The 20,000-nt window shown below is 42.1% G+C and overlaps 1 protein-coding gene across 2 annotated transcripts in view; it reads left to right on the top strand.

Moving 5' to 3' along the window:
* Positions 1-3,139: 3,139 nt before the first annotated feature.
* Positions 3,140-20,000, top strand: part of LOC138958311 (sodium-coupled monocarboxylate transporter 1-like) — an 82,271-nt gene continuing 65,410 nt past the window's right edge. The window contains exons 1-2 of one of the 2 annotated variants that reach the window (XM_070329421.1): positions 3,140-3,583; positions 18,430-19,034. In XM_070329421.1, coding sequence (XP_070185522.1) covers positions 18,861-19,034 — 174 coding nt within the window. In that variant the 5' untranslated portion in view covers positions 3,140-3,583; positions 18,430-18,860. The remainder of the gene's footprint in view (positions 3,584-18,429; positions 19,035-20,000) is intronic. The other variant, XM_070329422.1, reaches the window with a different exon arrangement.

The raw sequence follows: 20,000 nt of genomic DNA, 5'->3' as shown, positions 1-20,000 counted from the left end.
ACAGGTATGTCTTGAAGGACAAAAATTGAAATATCATATCTCTGAAACTATTCATCGAATTTGATTCAAACTTTATAGGATTATTCTTTACATCAGGTATGCATTATGTTGTGAATAGCAATTTCTTCCTGTCCATCTGATGCCTCATATAATATTCAGAACTGCGAAAGTGACTCGATCGAGCGTTTGCTCTTCTTGTTATAGTCTGGTATCGGTTCCGTTATATTTGTGCAGTTTTCACCGGACGCAGAGTAACCTAAACGAAATAAAGGAAAGAACATTGTTCTCAGAGTTGTTCTGTGTTCCGCGTTGTCCCTTAAGGCAGAACCAAAAGAGCCGCAGCTATACTAACTTTTGCTAAGGGATAGAGGAACATTCTGAATCTTGGCGTGCAGTTTTTGTCAAGTTAGTGGTTTCGCCTACTTTTGCAACTCTCTGCCAGTGCGGCACTATATTCCGCTTACACATGGCATAGGCTTACATCATTTTCTTTGTTCTCGCCAGAGACTGGAAAGAGCAACACTTTCGGCTAAGTTCATTATCCGTGTATCATGTAAGTGTTTGACCACTTTAAAGATCATTGGGTCCAAGTACCTGTGGTTGTAACGTGGTTTGTCATACACCGAACGTAACTATAAATTACCATTCTTGGTTGTTGTTGTTGTTGTTGTTGTTGTTGTTGTTGTTATCAGTGTCTCTGTCTCTGTCTTTCCTCTTTGTCTGTCAGTCTTTTTCAGTCTGTCTGTCTGAGTCTGTGTGTGTGTGTGTGTGTGTGTGTGTGTGTGTGTGTGTGTGTGTGTGTGTGTCGCTCTCTCTCTCTCTCTCTCTCTCTCTCTCTCTCTCTCTCTCTCTCTCTCTCTCTCTCTCTCTCTCTCTCTCTCTCTCTCTCTCTCTCTCTCTCTCTCTCTCTCTCTCTCTCTCTGAAGTCAAGTAACAATTGGTGTAACCAGAATTTTATGATAGTGCACCCAGGGAAGACAAAAAGCATGATTATTACAAGACAAAAACACCAGTCACGACCTCTTAAGTTAAATCTTTCTCTGGAATCACAACCTGTTCAGCAGGTACCGGAACATCGTGTTTTGGGTGTGATAGTCGATCAAGAATTAAAATGCCAATCTCATGTACATTATATTTGTCAAAAAGTATACAAGAATTTGTTTCTGCTATCAAAGTTAAAGCAATATGTCGATTCGCAACACTAAAACTTTATCATTTTATCATGCCCACATCTTATCCCATATTAATTACGCATCAACTCTTTGGGATGGCGTCTCTGATATTCACATGAAAAAGTTAAACTCTCTACATCGTCGGGCAGCTAAAATCATGTTAAATGGTCCACAATTATCAGCTGATTTGAAGTTAAAGAATCTAAACTACCTGCCGCTAGTTAAACAGTTACAGTTTAATAAGACTGTAATTACACATTATACAACTCCTGCAATGCAACCGAGGGGTGGATTAAATCTAGTTGATTATTTTTAGACAAGTGAGAAATTAGAACGAACTACTTTGATTAAACCCAAAAATCACACGTGGATTATTCGAAGTAAGAATAAAGAGGGCTAAAAAATAATCAACATTAGAATTTATTTTTAGAACATTTGAAACCCAGACGATTGGACCCTGTTGCGGAAGAATACGTACAATGTTGACTCAAAACTGTAACAACAATGGCTGACGTGTATGCCTAGTCGACAGACAATGCCATTTGCTTTGTGTGCCAGTGTTTTTGTTGTTGCTTACTGTACATGACTTACATTACGTGTAAAATCCAGTTCTTTAACAGGCAACAAACCTTGCAAATTTCCAGAAGCTGCAATCTGAAGCGACCTATCTCTGATTCTAGCAGACGATCTCTCCAATGTTTAACACAAAATCAACAAACTCTCCTGTCACATAGAACGTCCATTATATAGTGCAATGTTGAAATGAAGTTACCGGTCTGAAACATTTAGTCGTTTCTTCTGAGACAATCCTTGTTCTCTTATCATCTACAGATTTACCGCAGTCTTCACCACGCGAATTCACAACAATCAGACTTTCGAACATGTATACAATCTACGAAGGGCCATATCAGGGCGGTGCTGCTTTGACATATAACGTGCGCCACACACAAGACAGAAGTCGCAGCACAGGCTTCATGATCTCACCCAGTCACATTATTCTGACACCGGACCAACCAGTCCTAGCACTAACCCCATAATGCCAGACGCCAGGCGGAGCAGCCACTAGATTGCCACTAGCTAGACGCCTTACCACTAGGCCAACCGTGCTTGTTCAAAACAAGTCAAGCCTTCTCTGGCTCTATGGTGTGGAACTCCATTCCGTCTGTAATAAGATCATTAACCTCACTAAAGAGTTTTAAACAAGCTCTGCATAATCATTATATGTCTACCTAGATGGCTATATCTGGTCTTACCATGTGCAAGTAGCTGTCAACAATTGGCAAAGCTTTATTAATTACAAAAATATGTTCTTTATTACATTTATTATGTGGAATTTATGTTGCGATTTTCCATCATCATCATCAACATCATCATCATCATTATCATCATCAAATCATCATCATCATCATCATCATTTACACCATATAATCATTGTAAGCATTAGTGTAAACGTTGGTATTGTGTGAATTTTACCGTCGATCACTTTACATGTGTAACCTCAATTAACATGACTTGTTGCATGTTTCGCTTTTGATTTGTATGTTGCTTACTTTGTCATTTTGTGCTTACATGTCGATTGTTTGCAGGTTCGTTCATTTAATTTGTTTATTTGTCATGTTGCTTTACTTGTTTATCATTTATTAGACATTTGTATTAGAAGTAAGGACCGGTTGTAAGACTGGCGCTTGAAAAAATTAAGTTCTATCATCATCTCTCTCTCTCTCTCTCTCTCTCTCTCTCTCTCTCTCTCTCTCTCTCTCTCTCTCTCTCTCTCTCTCTCTCTCTCTCTCTCTCTCTCTCTAAAAGCACTGCATGCAGCTCTACTAACACTGTACTCTGAATTTCAAGTTGCAAGCCTGACGTCGCAGGTTCATTTTCGCGTCCTCTTTTTAAACCAGGCAATTTTAGTGGCTTGGCGCGTCCGTTGAGCTCAAACCACGCAGGTGAAAAGGAGAGAGCCAAACACCGCAGCGTAAACTGATTCCGACGGAGGAGAAAGGCAACGAACACTGCCTGCGACCAGCAGTGTCTGAAAATTGTTCTCTATTGGCTGTGCGGAATTTCTTCTCTCTTATGTGTGGACGTAACTTTGAACTAGTTTTCCAGCATCTGAGGAGTGAGTTTTGCTTTGAGCCTGCTTACCAAGTGAGAGGGCCGTAAATTGAGCAGCAGAATTTGTGGCATGCTAAACATTGTAGTCTGACAGTGGCACTGTTTAGAGAACGCACCAAACCCTGCCTGCTAACCGCAAAGAGGGTGAAAATAGACCATCTTTACTGCAAGTGGCCAGCATCATTCTGTTGTTTTCTTCTGTTGAGGCTGTACGAAGTGGGAGTTTCTTCTGTTCGCGGTGTGTTTTCAATCAGTAAAAGTGCAGGCGGTCGGATTCTTGTTCTTCTTGGGGTTAAAACGTGAGTATATTTGGCAGAGCAGAATGATGTTTGTGGAGCTAGCTGTAAAATTAGACTAGGTAATTCGAGCGTAGTTTCGCGCGCTTGCTTTTTCATTATTATATGTAACAATAACAATAACAATAACAGCACTTTATTGTCCATTAAAATATTACATAAAACTAGACTAAGCTTTATAACTAAGAATATCTTCAGATATCATTATCAGTGTAAATCAGCTGTTTTGTGTTTCTGATGCTGAATTGCTTTCTGTGGAAGATGTACTGTGTGTAAATTCCTTTCTGGTAGTGAACGTCAACGCTGGATACGGTGTGGTTCTTTTTCTGAAGATAAAAAGTCAGTATGTGGACAGTCTTGCAACAAAGTGTGTCTCTAATTGTTTGGTATAATTCAAGTACCTCAAAAGTTTGCCCGTCTTTTCGGTTTTGAGCACCCCCTCCCCTAGCTCCTACCCCCCCCCCCCCCCCCTTTCCCTTCCAGCCCGTGCGAATTTCTATCTCGTTTGGAATCAATCAGTGCAGGTTTGAACCTTGTTGTTGTTGTTGTTGTTGTTGTTGTTGTTGTTGTTGTTGTTGTTGTTGTTGTTGTTGTTGTTGTTGTTCGAGTGCTGCTGTTTGGGTGTTGTTGTTGTTGTTGTTGTTGCATTTTGCACCGTTTTACTGCAACATTCTTGATTTCAATTTTACTGCAGTAAAACTGTTTTACTGCAGAAAAAAACCCGTTGCTCTCGCAAAAGATGACATTATGCAGAAATGCTGCAGAAAAGACAGTTTTTCTCCAGCATTTCGGTTTTTCTCCAGAAAAACTGAATAATGTCACAATCTGCCAAGAGCCAGTACAAAATGCTGCAGAAAAAGTGAAAACAGGTTGACATTATGCAGAAATGCTGCAGAAAAGAACGGTTTTTCTCCAGCATTTCTGTTTTTCTGCAGAATAACTGAATAAAGTCATCATCCGCCAAGGATAGATCTCCCCCCCCCCCAAAAAAAAAAAGAACACCACACAGTGTCATGTGCCTGTGGTTTGATCTTGGAAAGCACTCATGTCAGTGAGGGCGACCCATTTCCCATTTCTGCTGATTCGAATCAATAAAGTTCGTCCGCCTTCTTCCCCTTCTCCACCACTTAGTGTCATTTGCCTGTGGTTCTGGCCACACACACACACACACACACACACACGAACATGATTGTATGGTCGAACGATTTCCCTTTTCTGCTGAATCGTGTCAAAAATTGGGTCAGTCCTCAGGCTGGGGTGACACTAGTGTCCACCAACGTAATACTCAAGGCTGCGCTAGAGTACACGCATCTATGGCCGCAGCGCAGGATTGACACCCCGCCCCCCACCCCCCCTCCCTCACCCCTTCGCAGAGCTGTGAAACCACTGAGTTATATGTAGCCTACAACTCAGTGTAATGTGTGAAACCAAAGATCTTCTACTGCCACGCTAGCGCAGCAGAAGAAGATCTGTGAAGAAACACCGGGCTGTTTATGAAATCAAGGAAGGAAGCGTTCAAAGTACGAAAAGGTCACTGATATTTGTCAGTTCTTTTCTGTTTTCCATGGAACTTATGGTGCGCCACTCTAACTACTCCTTTTGTTATGATGGGAGGAACATGGGTTGGATCTTTCGTAATATCAATCTTTCTAGTGAACCAAGTGAACCGGATCCAAGAACCCTACCACAACAACAGAGAGCGGCCCACAGAGAGAGAGAGAGAACGAACGAACGAACGAACCAACTTTATTTTTCGAGGGTAATGGAGTAGATACAGCAAAGATCTTTTTTCATCCAGCCCTCGCCCAAGAGGGAATTAACTAACCAGTGCATAATATTAAAGCAGAAGAAGAAGCAAAGCAAAAACATAAAAACATGGTTATTAAATCAGACAAAAAGGAAAAAAAAATGTTCATAGCATACATGGTCATTGGTAATGGTATACATTAAAACACACACTTTGACACACACGGTCACATGCACACAGACACACACAGACATACATGCACATACAGACACACACGCACACAGACACACGCACACACACACACACACACACACACACACACACACACACGCACGCACACACACACACACACACACACACACACACACACACACACACACACACACACATGTACACATTGTACACATAATCATTAAAAAAAAACTTAACTGAAATGAAATGATTATACTAGTAGATCTTCATGTACTTATCAAACAGCAGTACCTGATCGAGGCATTAAGTGCCACACGACGATGAAAGCATATACAAAAAAGTATGTCTTCTAAAACTGGCAACAGAAAGTGGCTGTCTGAGAGAGACTGGTAAACCATTCCACAGAAATGGACCTGAATATGCCAGACTAGTTTTATACAAGTCAATTCTAGGGAGGGGAACATTTAGTTTCTTCGTGCGGCTTGATGAAGTCTCAGTTAATAATATTCTTTTAGTTAAATAGTCTGGTACACGTCCAAGAACTATTTTATGCATAAACCTTGCCTTGTTAAACGCTAGTCTGGATGAAAGTGGAAGAATTTCAGCTTTTTTGTAGTCATGATTAGAGAGGGTGCTGTTTTTCAGCAGAACAACTTTTACTCCGCGTCTGTGCAAAGATTTTAGGGGTCTTAAAGCTGCATCACTTGCAGAATCCCAAAGGGTTGATGCATAGTCTATTCCAGACTGCACATGCGCTTGAAAAAATGTTCTGCGCGCATCAAAATTTAGAAAATGTTTAATCTTTGCAGACTGATGAACTTTTTTTGCTGTAGATTTACATAAGTTACTTACATGAGGGCCCCATGTTAGATTGTTGTCAATAGTTACACCCAAAATTTTGTGTTCACTAACCTCGTTTATCAGCTGACTATCAACAGAAATGCACTTCTTTGGTTCCGACATGACTTGTCGTTTTTGACGCGTAGTAATTAGCATATACTTTGTTTTTTCTGGATTGAGAGACATGTGGTTTAAATGCGTCCATTCTACAGCATCATCGACACACTTCTGAAGCGTGTCGACTACCGAAGTAATATCATCACCTGAGGTATGAATAGTAGTATCATCAGCTAGCATATCACACTGTCCAGAGGATATGTGTAATGGTAAGTCATTGATGTAGACAGAAAATAATAAAGGTCCGAGGACCGAGCCTTGTGGGACCCCATATAAAATTGGCATTGCTTCAGAGCTCGAACTGTTAAAGGTAACTTTTTGTGTTCTTCCCGACAAAAAAGAGGCTATAAAAGTCTGTGTGGGCTGTGGTAGTCTATAAATGGAAAGTTTCCGCAAAAGGAGGGCGTGATCAATAACATCAAATGCCTTTGCAAAGTCCATAAACAGTGCTCCACATAACTTATTAGAGTTGATTTTTGATAACCAAGAGTCCACCAGTTCTGTCAGTGCCGTATGGCACGAGTGTTTAGGTCTAAAACCAGACTGAGTTTCATGAAACAAATTGTTTGATGTAAAGTATATCATAATATGGTCATTGACATGTTTTTCCAGTAGTTTTGACAATACTGGTAAAACGGAAATCGGTCTAAAATTTGAGGGATCTGTTTTATCACCTGCCTTAAAGAGGGGGATCACTTTAGCTTCCTTGAAAGCTTTGGGATAAACACTTTTTTCAATACAGAGATTGTAAATATACGTTAGAGATTCCGCTATATGTGGGGCTGATAATCTAAGAATTTTGCTGTCTATTTCATCAGTTCCCTTTGTGCTACTTTCTTTCAAGTGAGTTAGAGAATTATATACTTTGGAGACTGACAAAAAAGGTATAACTTGTGCCTCGTATTTAATTTTGGTGTCACAGTACTTGCGCAAAATGTGTAAATTGTTTTCATCGGATTTGTCAGTTTTTATTACTTTACTTGCAACTGAACAGAAGTGATTATTAATTTCATCTGGCGAAATATCGTTTTCGTTCCATGATGTGGTCTTTACACATTTATTAGTTAAAAGATTAATGGCTTTCCATGTTTCCTTGGAACTCTTGCCTTTCTTAAGAATGTCTTCGAAGAACTGCTTTTTTGACTGTCGAGTCATATACTGACATTTTGCTTTCTGTGTTTTGTACTCTTCAGATTGGCGGTCGATCCGGCATAGATAATCTCGGTAATGTTGGGCTTCTATAATTTCAGGAGTGATCCACCCTGGCCGATATGAATACTTAATTCTTCTTGACCTTTTAGGTGCATGTTTATCTAAAACTTCGCGAAATGTAGAATACCATGTTTTTAAAGCGTCATCAGGATTGGTCTTGTTATATATCTCACTAAACGGTGCAGAACGCATGTCTTCAAGAAAAAGTACTTCATTAAACTTAGCAAATGACCTGTACGTGAGGACAGTATGACCAAGCTTAGGAATTTTCACACCTTTTTTTGACCATGTACAGCAAATAGGGAAATGGTCGCTTATGCCTATGACAGGTACACAGGTTTCTATTACATGTTTTGAGTCGGTAGAGTATAAGTGATCAATGATGGTACTGGATGAGGGCGTGACTCGCGTTGGCGTATTGATCAGTTGGGACATATTAAATACAGTAGTAATATCTTTCCAAGATTTATTAGATTTCGTCATGTCAATGTTAAAGTCCCCCATGAGAAGAATCTCTTTTGATTCTAACCAAACTAAATCCATCATGGTTACAAACTTGTCAACCCAGTTCGCTGGTTCAGCTGGATTCCGATAGAGAAATCCAATCAAAATAGGAGATGCATGCTTTAACTTCACCTCTGTCCATATGCACTCCACACCAAAATTTTCAAACTGAGGTAAGCGCTTGAATGTTATATGTTCATTTATATAAACTAAAAGGCCCGTTTCTTTAGGATTTTTTGGGTCCCTTCGTATAGTTTGAAAACCGTTGATAAAAATTTCTTTATCGTCTATGCAGGAGTTAAGTCTAGATTCTGAGAATCCAAAAATATGAAACCCCCTGCCATAAGACTCACTGTTCTGAACAACCTGGGAAACATCAGACATTTTGTTTACAATATGATTGATATTAAGGTGTCCTATACGAAGGCCTTCAGTCACAGGCCAACGATTGTGGTCATATAACTTAGTCATCACGTTAAAAGTATGCAAAGCAACAACACAAATGAAACAAAATAATTAAGCAAACAACAAAAATTGTGTGAAAGGAAACAAAAATGTTAAAAAGATGAATACTATTTAGTAGCAAACAGTGCTCAATTCAACTTCCAGGGAACAATGTAAGAACACACAAAACGCTGGAAATAAAATTGTTGAACAAAGCGATTGGAAATGAAACATTAATTAACCAAGAAACAATGCGGTTGACACACAACGATGCTATGATGAATATCAACTCGAATTCCGTAGATACAAAAGTTACTGACAATCCGAATACACAGTGGGAAAATTACAAAAGTTGAGAAAGAAGTCGCGCTATGAGCTTTAGGGCAGCAGCTGGATTGTCAGTGGAAGAGGGGACAGTCACGTGCTCAACAGTTGGCAGAGCGGGGTGGGCGCTATGCGCGAGGCGGGGTGGAGGGGGCGGGGCCTCACTACCACTGGTCATGGACACGTTTGTTTTGACAGGCCTTTCATCGGGAGCATCGCACTGATTGGTTGAATTATGTAGGTGTGAATGCGTACCGTGTGATGCCATGTCCGAATAAGAGCGAGACGAGGTGTTTGACTGATTGGCCGAAGCTTTGACCGGGTGTCCGCGAGATTTCGGGTCGAATGACTGTGCGGTTTGTGTGTTGTCCCCCGGCCTGGGTTCGTTTTGTTGACCTGAAAATCTAAAATTCCAGGCCAGACTAATTGTGCCGCGAAGGCTTGGATGCTTGTGGTCGCGGTAGAGCGCCTGTCGCGGCGAACCATTCTGTGTGTGAAAGGTCTGAGAGTTGTTAATGAACAACACCCCAGTCCTCTCACACACTGAACGGAGAGAATGGTTTGAATGTAAAATTTTGCTGTCAAACGCGCGGGTGCCCTTGCACGAAGGGAGAATACTGGACGCTCGGAGTGATGCCCGAGGAAAGGCCCGACGAAACAACCCTACCAGTGTAAACCACGTGTCTTCAGACACAGAGCCTCTCTGGACTGAATTCACTCCTACATGAATGATTGCAAGATTTACTTTGGGGTTTGGTTTTTGAACCTGCAGCCAATTGATTAAGTCCTGACAGGTCATCCCAGGGACACAGATTTTGTGCATCGTTTCCCCGCGGGGCGTCATCTTCCTAATGTCCATTTGTTTAAGGACACTGTCCCCGATCAGGAGCATGGACACCTTGCTGTCCACCGATTGTTTATTTAGGTGGTCGGCGGGGGTCTTAGCGGTGTCACTACTGTCTTTGCGCTTGGCTGACTGGGGGGACGTGGCGGCATTCTTCTGATGTTTTGGAGTGGGTGACAAGTCGGTCGCCTTGTGCCGAGCCGACATGTCAAGTTGGGTAGGGGGGGTGCACTTGGAAGAGGAGGGGTGAGAGCCGGGAGAGGTGTATTCAGACCCAGACGCTGGATCCGAAGGGGACTTCACACAGTTGATAACTTCCACTGGATTGGCAGAGGGGGGCGGGGACTTGACAGAAGGGGAATGTGGGTCTGGGGCCATAATTCCAGGTTGCGAGGGCCGGGGGTTAGGGGAGGTAGGGGAGGGTTTTTTGTTCGGAACAAGTGGTCTCTGGCATTTCTGCAAGAGGGGGCCAGGAGGGGAAATTTGACCTTCGAGCGCTAGAATTCTGCAGTGTAGGGCCCTGTTCTCAGCCTGTAGGGCAGCGAAGCTGGCCCCAACAGAGGACATGATGTCGGACAGGACCGCATCAAACTGTGCGGTCGTAATCCAAGCCGCCGTTGTGTTGACCGTCTTGGAGGTTGTGTCGGACACATCTCCGGTCGTTGTGTTGACCGTCTTGGAGGTTGTGTCGGACACATCTTCGGTCGTTGTGTTGACTGTCTCGGAGGTTGTGTCGGACACATCTCCCGTCGTTGTGTTGACCGTCTCGGAGGTTGTAGAGAGAGAGAGAGAGAGAGAGAGGATCGAAACAGAGGGAGACAGAGATGGCCGGTGGGATGTAGAGAGAGATCTCCGACGTGAAAACTGTAAACTCAGGGATGGTAGGCTCAAGGTTAATGATGTAACCCTGTCAGACACCTAGTCCGTGCTTATCTCCTATCATAAAGAGCTCGGGGTATGACGGCTTACTAGTGCCAAAACCTCATAATTGTAATTATCATTACCATTTTCACGTGTTTATTACTAATTTTTCCAATTTTCCCGGAATAATTACTAACTTTCACCTGTTAATTACTAATTTTTAGTTTTGGCTCACTTCCTGACGGATTGCTAGTGCCAAAACTAAAAATTTGTAATTTTCGTGAAAATGAGTAACTAGCAGGTGAAAACAGTAACTGACAGCGTTAATTAGTAATTATCACGTGATAATTGGTAACCCCACGTTTTGGCACTAGTAAGCCGTCATAGGGCTTACTAGTGCCAAAACCTCATAATTGTAATTATCAAGGAAAAATTAGTAATTTTCCCTGGATAATTACCATTTTCACATGTTAATTACTAATTTTCCCGGGAAAATTACTAACTTTCACTGTTAATTACTAATTTTTAGTTTTGGCTCACTTCCTGACGGATTGCTAGTGCCAAAACTAAAAATTAGTCTTATTACTAATTTTTAGTTTTGGCTCACTTTCTGACGGATTGCTAGTGCCAAAACTAAACATTAGTAATTTTCCCGTGAAAATTACTAATTATCCCGTGAAAATGAGTAACTAACGAGTGAAAACAGTAACTGACAGCGTTAATTAGTAATTATCACGTGATAATGGGTAACCCCAGTTTTGGCACTAGTAAGCCGTCATATCGGGGCTCACCGCATCGAGAAGTAGGACAGAGATGCCACGAAGTTAGAACAAGAACAGCAGGGATGTACCGCAGACGATGTAGGAACAGCGGAACCCCTCTTTTAAGACCTCCAAATATCTTAGAAAATCAAGTCTTAAAAAGGAGGGAGTCTTAAAACGGGGCCGGGGGTAAATTTACAGAGGTTATGAACAGAAAGTCTGAGAGAACTGGGTCTTAAATGGGAGGGAGTCTTAAATTGGGGGGGGGGGGGTTCCACTGTATACCAATACCTTCCCCAGTTTGCTGCGTGCGTAAGTATATATTCAAGAATAGTCGGTGGGGGGGGGGGGGGGGGGGGGGGGCTGGGTGTTTCCTTGTTCTGGGGTAAGTTGAGTCAAGTTTTCATAGAGCGACTGCGGTGTGTTGTTTGTAGTTTGTGTTTGTGTGTGTGTTTCAGTGTGTGTGTGCTTGTGTATTCAAGAATAGTCGGTAGGGGGGCTGGGTGTGCTGTTTACACTTTCCTTGTTCTGGGGCAAGTTGAGTCAAGTTTTCATAGAGCGACTGCGGTGTGTTGTTTGTAGTGTGTGTGTGTGGTAGTGTGTGTGTCTGTGTGAGCGTGTGTGAGTGTGTGTGTCTGTGTGTGTGTGCGCGTGTGTGTGTGTGTCTGTGTTCAATTTGTGTGTGTGTTTGTGTTTGTGTTTGTGTGTTTGTGTGTGTAAGTTATATTCACGACAGTATAGTAGAAGGGTTGTACGTTGTCTGTATCTTGTGCGTTTGCAGTGGCTTGTTGTGAAAAAGTGTAATCAAGAATAGGAAGAGGGGTTGTATTTTTGTTTACAGTTTGGTTTTTATTTTTGGTTAGTGCAAGTTTACTCAATACTGGACAGGCAGGTAGCGGGGTTTGTCTGGATTGTTTACAGTTTGGATGAGTTATTGTTGATCCGGTTTACTGGGTTCAACTGGCTAAGGTTCATGTGACAAATATGTTCAGTATTATTACCTTTGAAAAAGGCTTTGTGTGCTGGTTTGTTTGTTTGTTTGTTTGTTTGTTTTTGTTTTGTTAGTTGGTTTGTTGGTTTTTTGTGTGTAGGGATTCGTTGTTTCTGCAGGTGCCTTTATCTCCATCCATCTTTTTTTCACGATGTCTTTCTTTCATTCTGTTTGTTATTCTCTCTCTCTCCCTTGCAAAATAAAATTCAATTCAATTCTCTCTCTCTCTCTTTTGCATCCTATTTTCTTTCCGTTTTGTTTGTTTATTCTTTGTACAGGACAGTTAGATTAGATCCTTTTTTGGTGTTTGTTTCTGTTTGTGTCTATTTGTTTGTTTGGTTGGTTTCTTTGGTTGGTTGGCTTGTTTAGGGATTTGTCAGTATGTTAAATAAATTTGACGAAATACAAGAGGTACTGTTTTCATAACCAAACGCTAACATACACAGACAGTGATCGCAGGTAGCGTGTTTTTCTAAACTCACGTGACCTCATGCCAAACCCACACGACCTCGGTCAAAACACGTTGTTGCGATCACTGCGGGCCAGCAGTCATTGCCGTATTGAATCGTGAAATCCTATGATTATATTTTCGAAAGAAAATGGTATCATAGTTGGGCGGGGATGTAGCTCAGTCGGTAGCGCGCTGGATTTGTATCCAGTTGGCCGCTGTCATCGTGAGTTTCAGGTTGACCGAAACTTCAAAGGAACTACAAAACACACGTCATGTACTCACTTTGTTGTTGTTTTGACATTGAACAGCACACACACATGCAATCAAACACATGACGTGTTTTTTTGTTGAGTTCCTTTGAAGTTTCGGTCAACCTGAAAAGCCAAATTATAAAGTTTTGTCGGCCTCTGACGTCACATGACTCAAAGAAGGGAAATCCAATCTCCAATCGATACATAAGATTTTATTTCAACCACGTGCATTACACAGGAATATATTTTGGTTTGAGTTCATTCAATACGTAGTATATTCAGACACAACAACCAAACAGAGTGCTAACAGAACTGCTTACACACACCCACTTACACCCACACGCACGCACGCACACACACACACACACACACACACACACACACACACACACACACACTCTCTCTCTCTCTCTCACACACACACACACACAGACACACAGACACACACACACATACACTCTCTCTCTCTCACACAGACACACACACACACATACACACACTCTCTCTCTCTCTCTCACACACACACACACACACACACACACACACACACGAATTGAGAATGTGATCGCTTACACGAGAAGGACTGTGTCTTTAAACACGGTGAAAACCTCAAGGCATTAGGAACGCGACTTGAAAAAAAGCAGTCAGTAAGACGCTATATAGTCTGCGTCGTTCGGAATCTCTTCCTGTGGTGCGTCCTTCGACCGAATTGGGGCGCTTTCCCAATTTGCATGAAGTTGTTATGTTTGGATCCGGTAGAGAAAGAAGACGACACGTATGGCTGTCAGTGTTGCGTGTGGAGAAATATTTCGGGCAACCTTGGCCTGACCTCGCACGGACACGGGCAAGTAAAATAGGGGTTTAATATGCGTCGTCACGTCTGTTGAAGTACGAACGAATGGTTTATTGCTTCGGCCGTCGTCTCATTGCAAAGTGAACAGTCAGTGGGGCGAGGAAGGTAGGAGGGGGGAGTGAGGGTGACAACGAAAAACCGAGAAAAACCCTTGGCCAGGTTTCCGAGACATTAATCATGTCTTGGACCATTCTGATAATCATCGCTCTACAGCTATCGCCAGTTATCTCTCTGACCGGACGCTAAATTCCTACGCGAATCTATCAAAACAAGAATACAGAGTTATCTCCCGTATGTTGTTCGCGAGCAGTGTTCGCGAGACGAAAATGATTGCAGATTGGCCGACTTCGACAGTGATCTCCGTTCTGATCTTCACAGTTATGATAAAGACATCGTTCTAAGGTCAAAACAAGTCGAAATGTTGGGACTGCTGCCGGAAGGAGACCGTAATATATGGTTGCATCACTGTCAACTGGTTACAGAAAAAATCGTCTGCTCCAGCGAGCGCCGAAACCAAACGGTTGATTTTGTTTGTTTGTTTGTTTGTTTGTTTGTTTGCTTAACGCCCAGCCGACCACGAAGGGCCATATCAGGACGGTGCTGCTTTGACATATAACGTGCGCCACACACAAGACAGAAGTCGCAGCACAGGCTTCATGTCTCACCCAGTCACATTATTCTGACACCGGATCGGACCAACCAGTCCTAGCACTAACCCCATAATGCCAGACGCCAGGCGGAGCAGCCACTAGATTGCCAATTTTAAAGTCTTGGGTATGACCCGGCCGGGGTTCGAACCCACGACCTCCCGATCACGGGGCGGACGCCTTACCACTAGGCTAACCGTGCCGGTAAACGGTTGATTATCACGTGACACTTTTGCCATATTTAGAGTTGTTTGCACAGTAAATACAGCCGCGAAAAAAAGCTCGCTTGAAACTGTCTTACATATCAATTCCTTTGTAATTTAAACATTACACAACACCATGAAAAATCATTATCAACGATCGCGAATCTGCTTATATCCATAACACATTACGAAAAGATCTAAATATGTTTTTAAAAAAAATCGATTTCCTCTCCAGACAAGAAAAACCAAGGCATCCTGTCAGGGATAGAATGAGACCCGAAGGGAAGGAACTCATTTTTGACCTGAGTTCAGGATGGTCTTTGACATCACAGTCTAATGATTTTTTCGCGAATGAATACCGATCTGTTAATGGAGGTACGGTTTTTGGCCACTTCCTTGAAAAGGCCTTGCGAGCGCTACGAATACCTTTACGATGATTACGAATGGCTTGCAAATACTTACGAGTACGTCGTGAACAAATGAAGCTTCCTTGCGAATTTTACGAGCATGTTGCTAATATTCGCAACAAGAGACGAATGGTGGCGAATGGTTAAGAACATTTACGAATATCTTGCGACCATGTCCCGATCATTACGAATTATTGGCGAATTCTATTCGCAAGGGCAATTCGGCACAGTGTAAGAGAAATATTACGAGCAATTGCGAATTGCATAATCGCTTTATTCGTAAAATGTTTGCAAGCACTTGCAACACTCGCAAGGCCACTCGCAACGTTCGTAATACATCCGCAAGAAATTCGTATATATGGATTTGTATGCATTCGCAATGATCGGTAGAAATTTGCAAGCACTCGCAACCACTCGCAAGGATTCGTAAGGCTTCGAATTTTTAATATTTTTTCCTGTCCACTCGTCTCTTTTTTTTGTGCTGAATACAACATGTTTATATTCGCAAGGTTAATCGGCACAGTGTAAGACAGGCATGAGCGACTGTGAAATAGGTTATATGAAGTCTTATATCGCGCGCGTATCTCCAGACTCGGACTCAAGGCGCAGGTTACAATCTGGTATAAAAAGCTTTTGAGTAATTGTTTTGACTGAATTGCAAGTCGTGTGCTACACTCCAAGTGATTTCCTAAAATATGTGGAGCTCCAGTTTCATAATTGTACGTCAGTGTCTTAGTTCCAGATGCAGATCGAGTGACCGATTGTACGATGTAACAACTAACATTGTATATGGCTGAAACATTAGTGAATCGAGCTTAGAGTTGCCCCTGCTGGTATGCTGGAATCCCTGGCACAGAACTGTGTTGGTGGTTTTGTCGTCGGTGTTGCTGCGCTCCTTCTGCTGCTGCTGCTGCTGCTGCTGCTGCTGCTGCTGGTGTTGGTGGTGGTGGTGTTCTTCTTCTTCTTCTTCTAAAGTCACTGTTTGTTTAAAAACTGTAAAGTGTGTACGCATAACGTTTTTGTTCTTTTTCTGAATATTCAAACTTTTTCGTTTTCAACTGAGCACAATTCGTTCTGCACTTTTTTGTCACATAATATCAAACGTTACACAGCTCCTGTCAGTCGTAACCTTGATTCCCTTTGCACCTAAAACCGGCCAAAGCCCATACCTCAGCATAAATCATCTCGTATTTTACACTTTGAGTCTAAGTATATGTACAAACCACTTATAAAATACGGTAAATGGCATAAAACAACGTCTCCCCTTCTTCCCATTGGTTAATGTAATGTTTACGATCTTGCCGGTGCACATAATTTATATATATATATATATCTCTTCAGTAACATGTAAATGTGTTTATGGGGGGGCGGGGGGAGGGGGGTATGAGTGCGTGTATGTGTACGTACTTGTCTGCGTGCGCGCGCCTACCTGGTTCTCGGTTTGTGTGTGTGTGTGTGTGTGTGTGTGTGCGTATGTGTGTGTGTGCGCGCGTCCATGCGTGCGTGCGTGTCTGTCTGTCTTGTCTGTCTGTGTGTGTGTGTGTGTGTGTGTGTGAGTATGTTTGTGTGTGTATATCTGCCTGTCTGTCTGTCTGTCTGTCTGTATGTCTGTCTGTCTGTCTGTCTGTGTGTGTTCGTATGTGAAGCGTGCGTACGTGTGTGTGTGTGTGTGTGTGTGTGTGTGTGTGTGTGTGTGTGTGTGTGTGTGTGTGTGTTGCAATTTCATTGAAAATCCGAAACAGCTGTAAAAGAAGGGTTGGTGTGTGTTATTTTTACATAAGGCCTAAAAAAAAAATAGGTGTGGTTACGGTAACCCGACCTACCCTATTTTTAGGGGCCGACCTTATAACTTTTTATTACATTTGTCACACACACAAAAAAGAGTGCAGAAAACGCAATGAAAGCGACAGCGCTCGAGTAGCACACTTATTTCCCTGTCAAGTAGGTTTAATTTGTACACATTAGAAAAAAAAAGTAAAACAAAAAAAAAGTGATTGCCTACCTTCCTACCCTATTTTTTTGTGGTTATGTTACCTTAACCACACTTTTTTTTTTTTGGGGGGGGGGGGGCCTAAGATAGCTGCAACTGTTGAGTATTGATCGATCTTAAGTGCACCTGTATTGAAAAGACACAGATGTTGTTGTTGGGTTTTTTTCTTGTTTTTTTCTTCTCTCTTTTCCACTCACAATATAGTGACACACCAGCAATAGTCGTAGGAACCGTATGGACAGTCCAAACATAGAGTTTTGAAAGACGTGTTTGTCATTTTTTTTGTTAAAGCCGCAAAAGCCTTTTTGATGCTTCCGGTATTTGTTTTAGTCCAACTTCTTCTTCTTCTTCTTCTTCTTCTTCTTCGTTCATGGGTACTTTCACCCATGATGATTTTAGCACGAGTGGATTTTTACGTGTATGACCGTTTTTGTCCCGCCTAAGGTGCGTTAGAGGCTGATGCTCTCGTAGGCTAACATTTTGCAGTATATGTAGGTTGATATATATGTGTATATATATCGTACAGTCCCCCCCCCCCCCTCCCCTTCATCACCTTCAAAACAAGAAAACAAGCGTTTCTAAAATAAAGTGAACAGCTCTCGCATAAAACTACCATTTCCTTCGCCCCAACGCGACTTGCCTCTAGCAAAATAGTCTTGCTTTCAGACCAGTTCTACACCTATTGATAAGCAGGAAAGCTACAGCCACCAAAAAAATCTTACCCACTTTTCTGAGGAGAAAAGCAGTCACAAAAGACACACATAATCTCGCTTTTCCGTGGAAACCTGGAGCCGTAGAGAGCAAAACAATGAGGTCATGTATTTTCAGCCGTGCGTGGAACCAGTCCGAATTCTGGTTCTGTTTCTATTTTTGCAGAGAGGCACAAAAAATAGGGTCGGTAGGTCGGGATTTTTTTTTCCCAAAAAAACATATTTTTAAGTTATTTTGCCAATTTTAATTTTTTTATTTAAAAAAAAAATCTTTTCCCCAAATGCCAAAAAAAGTCTAGGGTCGCGCGAAAAAATAGGGTCGGTCGGGATACCGTAAACAGACTATTTTTTGTGGCCTAAGTATTGCTGGACCTTGTACGTGCTCCTATGAAATCCTATGAAATCATATGTGTGTTTTGCATTGATATCATCTGTGTGTTTTGCATTGATATCATATGTTTCTTGCATTGATATCATTGTGTGTTTTGCATTGTTTTCAGAGGGAGTCTGCTAACCCACATGTACAACTTCGGAACTGAAGCGCACGTAACATATACACGTTTAAAGTAGCTGTGATACCTGTCCGCTGTGAAAAAAAGCTGCAAAACCTGTACTTTGTAAAGAGTAGCTGTGAAACCTGTGCACCTTGAAATCCATAGATCTGTGAAACGTCTAATTTGCAATAAGAAAAAAAGTTGTGTAAACCTAAACAGTGAGAACAGATGTTGTGAAAATTGTACACTGTTAAAACCGGCTGTGAAACTTGTACACCGTGGAATCAGGTTGTAAAACCTCTTCACTGTGAAAGAGTGGCTGTGAAACTTCGACACCGTGAATACATTTTGTGAAAATTGTTCACTGTGAACAGATGCAGTGAAACTTTCACGGTGTAAGCATCATCTACGCATCTGTGTAAACTTGTGACGTCATCATGGTGGACAACGTCAGTATCGTGACAGGCGTCATCAAGAAGTTCAGCACTCTTGATTACGTCATCTTCGCTGGCATTCTGATCATCTCGGCTGGCATCGGATTCTACCATGCGTGGAAGGACCGGAGGAAGGACACGCTGAAAGAGTTCCTGCTGGCAGGGGGAAACATGCAGGTGAGAGAAACAACTACACCTGTGTTGTGGCTGTCTGAATACATTGAATAATGCAAAGTCCACAACTTTCAAGTTGTTTGAATTTTTCAGGAGAGAGAGAGAGAGTGAGAGAGTGAGAGAGAGAGAGAGAGAGAGAGAGAGAGAGAGAGAGAGAGAGAGAGATATGGAGTTAGAGAGACGACGATAAAGAGACACACAGAGAGACAGATAGACACAGAGACAGATAGACACAGAGACAGATAGACACAGAGACAGATAGACACAGAGACAGATAGACACAGAGACAGATAGACACAGAGACAGCCTCGGACAGAGAGGAAGGGACTCAGAGAAAGAGAGACAGACAGACAGACAAAGAGGGAGTGAAAGGCAGAAAGATAGATATTAAAGTCAGACGAACGACATAGGCTGGAAAATAAACCCTAAGATCCTGCCCTGACTGCATATGTACATCTCAGTGTTACAATAGTAAGATCTAGATCAGCACTTTTCAGGACGTGTACGGGAACGTGTACGGGTAACGTCATCAAATCTAGTTTTTACGTCACGCGTTTGCCAAGATCTGCAGTCTTGGTGGGAGCAAAACAACGTATGCGTTTGGAACATTGGAGAAAAAAGTGAGTCAGGGGCGACGCAATATCTACACGTACACGTCCAGGTCTTTGCTACACGTTCGACCATCTAGAACACTGTAATGAGTACATTACGAGGACGTCATTGATTAGATGACCACACCAATGCTGCAATGATGTGGACCCCTAAACTGATAGCAAGGACCATGTAATTAGTATGCCCTGACACATTCAGACTGAGATAAGCACACATGATAGTGCAAACCTGTGCAATGCAGTAACAAACTTTAAACAATGCAAAATACAATAATAATAATGATATTTCAATTGGTCAAAAACCTGCTATACGAGTCGTTCTCAGCGCCTTATGTTATAGTAAGAAGGTCTTAAAAAC

This window comes from Littorina saxatilis, linkage group LG2 (genome assembly GCF_037325665.1).
Source record: "Littorina saxatilis isolate snail1 linkage group LG2, US_GU_Lsax_2.0, whole genome shotgun sequence".
Taxonomy (NCBI): domain Eukaryota; kingdom Metazoa; phylum Mollusca; class Gastropoda; order Littorinimorpha; family Littorinidae; genus Littorina; species Littorina saxatilis.
This window is presented reverse-complemented; position numbering and strand designations above follow the sequence as displayed.